General features: G+C 45.8%; 1 protein-coding gene across 1 annotated transcript; it reads left to right on the top strand.

Annotated features, from left to right (window-relative positions):
• Positions 1-6,948: 6,948 nt before the first annotated feature.
• Positions 6,949-7,893, top strand: OR9A2 (olfactory receptor family 9 subfamily A member 2). The gene has a single exon (XM_090286835.1). It carries the CDS (start codon positions 6,949-6,951, stop codon positions 7,891-7,893), a length of 945 nt encoding a protein of 314 aa, XP_090142961.1.
• Positions 7,894-10,036: the final 2,143 nt, after the last annotated feature.

Here is a 10,036-nt window from a genome sequence, read left to right as displayed (position 1 = left end):
AAGTCTTTATCACCATTAAGATAACAAATTCCCAGGGGCCAGACATGGACAGCTTTGGAGGACCATTATTCTACCTGCCCACTGGCATCTTGGGCATGAATCCCAATCTTACAGGCTGGATGAGAGCCTGATGCTTTCAGGGTCTCCAGCTGTGGGGTCCCCTCTGCTGCCCCCACCTGGGGCTAACTCCCCTTGTCACCACTCAACCATCCTAGACACTGAGATTGTCATAAGCCACTCACTTAAGCTCATACAGTAAGCACTCATCATATCCAAAGAGGGCCACTTCATTATAGTTATTGATAAGGACAATCCACATTCATTGATACTGTGGTTACTGAGCACTTACTTTGTGCTCAGTATGTGCTCAGTATGCACTTCATTCAACTCCAAGTTTTGTCTTTGATTATGAGAACTTCATCGGCAGAAGGGTCTTCAAAAGTGTATTTTTGAGTCTTGGAATCTCAGAGTTGATAGGACACTTACAGGTCCCTCCAGCCAACTCTCTACCCTGTGCATCAGCCCCCACTGAAAGCAGCTCTTCCTGCTTTTCTGATCAGAAGGCTAAGCTAGGAGTTGGGAGTTCCTAGTAAATTATTGTGTGACCTTAGCCAGTCACTCAGTCTGTCTGGGTGTCAGGTTCATTCCATGTAACTAAGTTGTGGAGGACATTTTCTTTTCATCTCTGACAGTCTCCAGCCCTTATTAAACTCACTAGTCACTCTAACCTCTTGTTCTCCCACCTCCAAATGCGGACTCTCCTTGCCCCAGCCAAGAGAGCGGAGGCATTTTGCCCTGGCATTTCTCTTCTTTCTCCTCTACAAGAGAGCAACCATAGTGCTTGCTGCCTGGCATTCACTGGCAAAGCAGGTGGAAGTGAAATGGGTGCTCTAAGAAACAGAGCAGCGTGCACTAACTCCTGTGAGCAACTGCAGGAAGGCCAGTGTTTCTGGACAGTGGGCAGTGACATTGGGGAAAAGTAATTCTAGAAGTCATGCAAGGCGTACAGGACTTGGGGCTTTATCCAAGGGCAGTGAGAGGGCTTCAATCAGAAGAGAGGCTGCTACCGGAGGACAGAATAGAAAGAGGAGACAAGGGTGGACGTGGAAGCTTTGTGGCAGACGAAGAAGGATATAGTTGTCTCTCATTCCCCCTTTTGCAGTGAGGAACTCAAGACTCGGGGTAATAACCCTACTACACCCTAGATCATCAAAATGGTTTTTTCTTTTTCTGGGCCAGGACAACTTCTCCTCTTGCCTGTGTCCCTGGTATGCAAACATGGGAAAGCCAGATATAGACATAGAATGGCCTTGAGCTTGGGTTAAGTTGGAGCTTGGACATGCACCAGCTTTACTCACCTGTGAGATCCAGTAATCTAGGCTTAGTTTAGGTACTGGGTCTGGCGTAGTGTACTGCTCACGACGTGATTTGTAAAGTGTTGATTCCGACAGAAAGGTTAGCTTTGCAGAGGGTTCCACCACAAAAAGGAAGGAGGGGAGAGCCTTCTCAGGAAGCTGAGAAGCTCAGCAGGTTATTAAAAGACTCAAAGACAAGTGCATTTCTGGTCCTCCCTCCTTCACTCTGGGCAAGGTACAGAGGACAGAAAAATGAGGCAGCATGTCCATCAAAGCCCTGATGTTTCAGGTGAGAACCCCGAAGCTCACACGGAGGATGGTGCCGCTAAGAAATATGAAAGGAGTGAGCATTCAGGTTCCTGAGTCCAAGTTCAGTGGTTCATCCACGATCTGGCCCTGTCTTGAGTACATTTAAAGCTTTGTGCTCAATCAGAGCTCTGCTGGTGGGCGATATCTGTCTTCCTTTTGACAATGAACAGTTTCTATTCCCTTAAGAAGTGTTTGCAGAAAGATACTTAAAAAGTCGATAGAGCATGACCAAGGAGACATCAGTTTGGGGAAAGGTCTAGAAGTTACTTGTCATGTTCTGACATCTTTTAGGGTTACTTAACCCCTCTTCTCTTCCTGTGTTCTTTCTAGTTCCCCCACCTCACAGCCAGATTCTTACTTCTCTCACTTTATCTAGTTATTCTAGTATCTTCTGATTCACTCCAGTGAATACGTCACTGGACTTGATGTTATTTCCCTCTTCCTCATGCCCGCAATGAACTATATCCTGTTACATATTTATAATTTATTTAAAAATATTTTCAAATTGATCAAGGTTAATTTTAAAACAAGAAGTACACACATTTTAAGTATAAGTTTCCATGAGCTTTTACAAATTTATACACACATTTAATCATCACCACAACCAAATTATGATACATGATCTTTACCCAAAATGTTTTTTTGTGCCCCTTTCAAGCTAATCTTCATCCCAAACTCCAGCTTCAGTCTACTTTCTTGAGTTTATTATGGAATAACAAAGTATTGACTATGTGTGATTCTTTTGTGTAATATAATGCTGTAGAGGCCCTGGCTGGTTTAGCTCAGTGGATTGAGCGTCGGCCTGCGAGCTAAGTGTCGCTGGTTCGATCTTCCAGTCAGGGTACATCAGAGAAGGAAAACTCTGACTCCAAAAAACCTCCGCTGCCTTGCGGCATACCTCTTCAGGGGAAAGGCTAAGGGAGTAAACCCCGACAGAAAATCCGGAGCCGGAGTCCCTAAGGCGGTTTGACGTTATAGTCAACACCGGCAACTCCTGCGGCGCACCTGAACCCAAGCTGTATTGACTCCGTCTTTCCCTTGGATCCTTCAGCTGCGAAGAGAGGGGGGGTCTGCTGCATGGGCAACAGCAGACCCTCCATATCACCCTGCCCAGGCTCTGTAGCTTCAGCGTCATCGCAAGATGTCGATTCAACACGGGAGGAGACAGATACTACCATGTCACTCCCGAGTCGGACTGCACAGCCATTCTCGGCGGTGCAGATAGACTCTTGGGAAGCTACACCATCGTCTCTCGAGACGGACGGCTGCCGACGACGACGAATGCTGTAGAGACTTCTCCATGGTGATGTATCTATCAGTAGTTGACTTCTTTTTATGGCTGAGTAGTATTCTACTATATTTTCTTGTGGTGTCATTGGTATCAAGATAATTCTGACCTTTAAGGTTAATTGAGCAGTGTTCCTTTCTTAATTTTCTAGGAGATTTTATATAGGATTGCTATTAGAATATATCAATAGAGCTACCTTAACTGGTAGTCTTCTCGATGGGAAGATTATTAATTATGAATCGATTTACTTAACATATTTAGGATTTCAGTTTGTTTTTTTTCAGAATGTTTTAATAATTTCTATTTTCCAAAAGTTTCTGTTCCATCAGTTTTTTTTCAATTGCTACCTTTTAAAGATATCTTATTTTTGTTCTTTTTAATTTCAAATTAAAATAAAATTTTGATTATATCTTTGATTGGTAGTGAATGAAGAAATAATGAGTGCTCTTTTCCATGTAGTCTTAATGGTTTGCAAATCAACCCAAAACCTTTGGAGTATCAAATGGTGCCATCAATAAATAATAACTACACTGTATTTACCTTTTGACCTAGAAATTCCAGCTCTAGGGGTTTATTCCAGCAATATATGTATGTACGGACTTATAAATGTCTAAGTATATTTATAGCATCATTTTTCATAATAAAATGGAAAAAATAACACAAATCAATCAATAGAGGGCTAATAAAGAATGGGACATCCATATAAAAGAATATTATGCAAAAAAAGGAGCGGGTAATATGTATTGATATGGGAACACCTTTTATAACTGTTAAGTGAGAGCATTTTCTTGAAAAGACTATGTAGAAGAGGCTTGGGAAATTCCTCTAAGATTATGTGGCAATCTGGTTGGATTAGGGTACTTTGAGGAATTGGAAGGGAAGATCGTTCTAATTTATGCCTTTCTGTACTGAATGATAGTCTTAGATTTAATGGGGATACTGAAATGAAATCCCAAATCCAGATAACATTTTGTAACGCTCACTTTCTCTGTCTCCAATTTGCATTGTAAATATAATTGTCTACATTGGGCTGCCCTTCTGTGTGTCCCGCTCTGAAGTGCCCAGCTGGTGGTCATCAGGGGCGTGCTATAGAAATAAAAGGCTGGAAGAGTCTTGCTTGAACACGCGCAGGTGCACATATGTTCAGAAGAGTAGAACCTTGAGACCGTACCAGAGTGGAGTTGACTTTAGGGGTAGAACTTTCCCACAATATTCTGGAAGGCCCACAGAGTTAGGAACAGGAGCCTCTGATTGGAGGAGCCCTGGCTGGTGTGGCTCAGTGGATTGAGACCCGACCTGTGAACCAAAGGGTCGCTGGCTCGATTCCCAATCTGGGCACATGCCTGGGTTGTGGGCCAGGTCCCCGGTTGAGGCACATCTGAGGCAACCACACATTGATGTTTCTCTCCCTCTCTTTCTCCTTCCCTTCCCCTCTCTCTAAATATAAATAAACATAATATTTTTTAAAATGGTTGAAGGAGAGATCAGGCTTTGCAGGGGATTTTTGATGAAGTTAAGGTTTTGACTGAGACTAGTATGCCAACTTTGTTAGATATCAGTGTATGTTTTAGAGGTCAGTGTGGTCTCTCCTATTGGGAAGTGGGGGGGCTGACTTTAGCTCCAAATAACTATGGGGAATCCAGGGAGGACTTTGGATGAAGTGCGGAAGGGGTGAATGATCTGCTTAGAGTTTGAGACATCTTCTGGAAACCTAGACTTGGGGCCTTGGAAAAGACACCCTTGGAATTGAGAAGCCTCTGATCAGTAAGATTCCGTGTTTTCACAGTAAACAAAAACTTTAGAAAGTTCTGAAACTTAATTGGTCAAAATGGGCATAACTAAAAGTTTGTTCTGCTCTCCCCAGACTGATTGCTTAGGGACATGTGAACCTGGGCTAATTAAGAACAGGTATCTCAGGGACAAGTCCCCTTGGGAAGGAGGGAAGTGAAAGGGAAGGTGAGAGAGAGAGACCCTCACCTCTCCACAAGACCGTTATTTTGGGGCTTTTTCCTAAGCTCCTCCCTGAGGACAGTTTCCTTTTTCATTGTGAGTGGAGACAGCTGCAAGTCGCCCTGGTCCCTGGGCATGGCTCAGCAGTAGCCAGGTAGGAGCTAACCTTGGCCAAGCCCCAGGCTGGAGACCATTAGAAGTGCTGCTGGTGCCCAGAGGTGAGTGGCGTGTTCTGGGTCTGGCTGCTGTCTAACAGCAGGACACCCAGAGCCTGAAGATGGGTTCCTTTCCAAGTCCCCCATGCACAGCAGAGAGCCGGTGCAGCTCTTTTCTGACCGCTGCTAGGGATAGACACAGCCCCTTGATGTCACTCAGGGTCCTATCTCAACTTTCTTTATCTCAGGCTGGTTATGCAGAGATCATGGAAAAGCAGGCTGCTGAGCTCTTCTGTCAGTTCTGCCCTTGAGGCACATTTTCCCATCAGCAAAAGAGCCACAGTGATACTGGGGAGGTTGCATCAGGAAGGGAAGCTGGTAGTGTGAGGCAGGAAGGAAGACCAAGAAGAGACGGACTGAGGGCATATGGCCTCATTACTAATTAGCCCTGGCAAAGACTTAGACCTACTTAGTCATATATCATACGTCCATATACTCATCTACAACAAAATTTTAGCACTCCTTATTTAGTTCAAGAATATTATATATATATTGCATGTCTTTGCCTCGGAGTGGAGTTATAGTCTAATGTCATAGATGAATAAATAAAAGTAAATTTTCTGTCCCTCTTTCTTCCTTGTTTTATTTTCTCAATAGCATGATTAATAAACTAACATCTTATGTGTAATTTTTACTTGTTTTGTGTATCATGTAACCTTTACCTCCTACATGAGTATAAGCTCCACAGGGCAGGGATTTTATTAAATCCTCACATTTTTTTTCATTGCTTTTTAGAGAGAGGAAGGGGAAGAGAGAGGGAGAGAAACAAAGACATCAATATGAGATAGAAATATTGATTGGTTGCCCCTCGTAGGCTCCCCGACCAGGGATCGAACCTGCAGCCCAGGCATGTGCCCTGACAGGGAATCGAGCCCACAACCTTTCGGTGTACAGGAAGACACTCCAACCAACTGAGGCACACTGGTCAGAGCAGGGATTTTTGTTTGTCCTGCTTGCTGCTGCCTTGGTTTCATATGAAATGAAGGAATGAAATAAACAATTAGACATATACAGTAACATTATATCAGGGAATCAGTGCTATGAAGAAACTAGAGGCCCAGGTTGACCATGTCCTTCCTGTTTTGGGCAGGGGAATGGGATGACGATGTGACATGTAGAGACCCAGGCAGCCTAAGAAGCTGACAGCCCCAGGTCTATGTTTGTCATGTCATCTTTCCTAGTTCCCAAGACTCTGAGGGAAAAAATGGAATTAGAGGAGAGTGAATCAGTCCTGGGAAATTATCCCAAGCTCCGGAGCTTCCGTTTGGAGCTCTTGCTACTCTGTAAGAGGAGGTTATAAGACCTGGGGAAAAGCATAGATGTTTTCTTGGACTCCCTTCACTTTTCCACGGGCCCCAAGGTGGGTCTGTGTAGTACCTGTACGGATGAGGGCTGGAGTTCAGAGTTCCGTGCCTTGAACATCATCTGCAATGCCATTATATCATCTGACTCAGTTAACCTAAGAGGAAATAGGATAATCCCAGGACCCTCAGGGATGTCTTGATTCATCTACAAAACTCAGCAGTTTAAAGGACCTCTGTCCCCTGTGAGAAGGCACATCCAGTAGGGGAAACACAAGGAAGGTTTTCTCCACACCAATAGAGAAGAAGCTGTCTTCACCCGTTCTGGACAGCTAGCTAGATCCGAAGAGGCAATATTTAGGTCTGTCCTTGTGCAGAGCTTAGTAGAAAGGGCGACTCACCTGGGCATCAGGGGAAAATAGTTCCTCCTCCTAATCTGTCCTCCCTCTCTCCTGGGAGCAGGACCATGTGGATCAGTGTTACTTCTCTTTTGATAGCTGTGTTTCACAAGGGGCAGAAACAAGGACTGCATGATGAGCAATTACTCCAGTGCCTCTGAATTTTGTCTCCTTGGCTTCCCTGGCTCCCGAGAACTACATCATTTCCTCTTTGCCACCTTCCTCCTCTTCTACTCGGTGACGTTAATGGGAAACACGGTCATCATCGTGGTTGTCTGTGTTGATAAACGTCTGCAGTCCCCCATGTATTTCTTCCTCAGCCACCTCTCTGCCTTGGAGATCCTGATCACATCCATTATCGTCCCCGTCATGCTGTGGGGCTTGCTGCTCCCCGGGGTGCAGACAATATCTCTGGCTGGATGTGTCGCCCAGCTCTTCCTGTACCTCGCTTTGGGGACCACCGAGTTTGCCTTACTGGGAGCCATGGCTGTGGACCGTTACGTGGCCGTCTGCAACCCTCTCAGGTACAGCGTCATTATGAGCAGCCACACCTGTGTCTGGGTGGTAACTGCATCGTGGCTGTTTGGGTTCCTTTCTGAAATCTGGCCAGTCTATGCCACGTTTCAGCTGACCTTCTGCAAATCAAACGTGCTAGACCATTTTTACTGTGACCGAGGGCAACTGCTCAAGCTTTCCTGTGATGATACCTTTTTCACAGAGTTTGTTCTTTTTCTAATGGCTGTTTTCATTATCATCGGTTCTCTGGCACCCACAGCTGTGTCCTACACCTACATCATCTCCGCCATCCTCAGGATCCCCTCAGCCTCTGGCCGCAGGAAAGCCTTCTCCACGTGCGCCTCCCACTTCACCTTCGTGGTGATCGGCTACGGCACCTGCCTGTTCCTCTACGTGAAACCCAAGCAAACGCAGGCAGCCGAGTACAACAAGGTCGTCTCCTTGCTGATTTCGGTGCTGACCCCGTTCCTGAACCCTTTCATCTTCACCCTCCGAAATGACAAAGTCAAAGAGGCCCTTCGAGGTACTGTGAAGCATTGCTGTCAACTTTTCAAGGATTGAGTCTTGTCTTAGTTTTAGGTGGTATGATCCCTACCGTGGCTTATTTAGTAACTTAGGAAACCCTAACTACTCTGCAACCGCTATCATCATTACAGAAATCAAACAGCGTGGACCACTGGAAGCAGGCAAGGCAGGTAATGATGAAACCCATGCCCTGTCCATGAATCTTACAGTCTCAGTCCCTCCTTGTTCCTACTGCTGAGCTCAAGGAAGCACATACCTGTGGTGTGGGAGGAACTAAGGGAAGGAAATGCGTACTTCTGCGTAGAGGTCCCCTCGCCCATCTGATTGGTTCGTCATTTGTTTCTTTGAGAAGTGACCAGGTTTTAAGTTGGATTTCTCCATCACCACACAAAATTCATTCATTCATTTATTTACTTATTTTAGAAGTAAGAGATGACTGATTTTAAAAAAGAAACTTTTGCTTTTCGTACCTCATTTCATTTTTTGAGAATAAGATGTTAGTTTTTAGCAGCTGTGCCGAGGATAACAAGAACTGTTCTGATTTTATGAAGATTAATCAGGGCTCTAACCACTCCCCCCACCCCACCTCAACACACACACAAGCAGTTAAATAATTTATCTCCAGCCCCTTTGAAATTTGCTCGGTGTCGGAATCTTCCATCCAGTTACTTACGCCAACTCTATTTGCGTGTGAGACCTGTGTCTCACACAATGTCAGAAAAGTCTGTTCTCGCTGAGGTGACGTTTTGCAAGTTCTGCAAATGAAAGCTGTTGGTATCACCTCTTCAGGGTCCCCTGGGCTGGGTCATTGCTGCTGTCCCCCTGCTACTGTGAGAGCTGGTTACCAGGCGCTCACAATGGCTCCTTTTTCAGAGAATTGTCCTGCGCTGAGCGAGGAGGTTTACTACCTCTCCTCCTGCAGAGAAAGACCAACTGAATGACAGGGAGACACAAGAAGCCATTCCATTTGCCTGGGTGTGAGGCTAACTCTTGGGTCGGAGGTCCCGCGGTACCAGGCTGAGCTGGTGTCCAACTGAGACCACATCTTTGATGATCTGTCTTCCCTTCCCCTGTTCTGCCAGTCTCCCTCCCCAGAGAGGAGTCCCACAGGTAGTCATTTCCTCGGGAATCCCCATCTTCCGCTCTCTTTTGAGGGAGCCCCAGATCAGTTGGCTTTGGACGTCGCCCTGAAGGCAGCCACAAATGAAGGGAGTCTGGAGGAGGATCACGTGTGGGTCCAATGTCAGTAAGAACCCACCCCTGGCAGTTTAGACAGATCCTAGTATGTCACAGCAAACACAATTGTTAAGATTCTTCACTCTGGTGGCCTATTATTTGAGAGGTTCACGGAAAATAGTAACTGGAAGGACTTTGGAATTTGATAGATTCTGCGAAGCGCCACTGTCAAGGAGAGAAAACTACAGGCTCAGCTCTATTTAAAGCAAAGCGTGACAGTCAGGGGGCCTCTTTGACAACATGGAAGGAGACACTCTATACTCAGAGGATGGACAGAGTGAATAACAAACGCACATTCATTATGAGAACATAGAGTTTCAAAGAAGGTTCCTTCAGCCTAACCACATCTCCTGTTCCAAAGACAGGGCCCTGATAGGGAATGAGCAGGACCCTTAACTCTGGGGTGCCCATTTCTGCGGGAGATACAGTTGAGAACCATGACCACCTGGACTCCTTGGAATACTCTGGCCCTTTCCTGTTGGAAGACATGCCCCTTCCCTTGCTTCAGGAACATTCAGGGGCCTCAGATAAGGCAGGGCCTTCTAAGACAATGCTTGTCTTTTTCAGGATCTGCCTCCATTTCTTTCCTCCTACCAGATTCATAAACTAGGCTAAAGCTCCACAGAAGCTGAGGAGGAGCAAAGGCCGCTAACAGGGAAAGGATTGTCCACATCAAAGCTGCCGTAAGAACGGGCTGACATGCGTCCACAGGCGTCAGGCGCCTGCCTGGGAGGGATTCCAGAAGGCTGCGGATCTAGGGGGCAGCTGGGATAGAGGGCTGAGTAAGGGAGAGTTGGTTGACATGGAGCTGCTCCCCTGAAAGCAGGATTAACACCTTGGCAGAGGTCCTGGGAAACAGGTCTGATATATGCTATTTGCTCACTCATGGAAGTTTAGAGGAAGTGACAGACTACAACAGATTAAGTAGAGATGCCAAAAATTG

Source organism: Furipterus horrens, unplaced genomic scaffold (genome assembly GCF_987537825.1).
Source record: "Furipterus horrens unplaced genomic scaffold, mFurHor1.1.pri manual_scaffold_9, whole genome shotgun sequence".
NCBI classification, from domain to species: Eukaryota; Metazoa; Chordata; class Mammalia; order Chiroptera; family Furipteridae; genus Furipterus; species Furipterus horrens.
The sequence above is the reverse complement of the archived record's forward strand: the minus strand, read 5'-3'. Positions and strand labels throughout refer to the sequence as shown.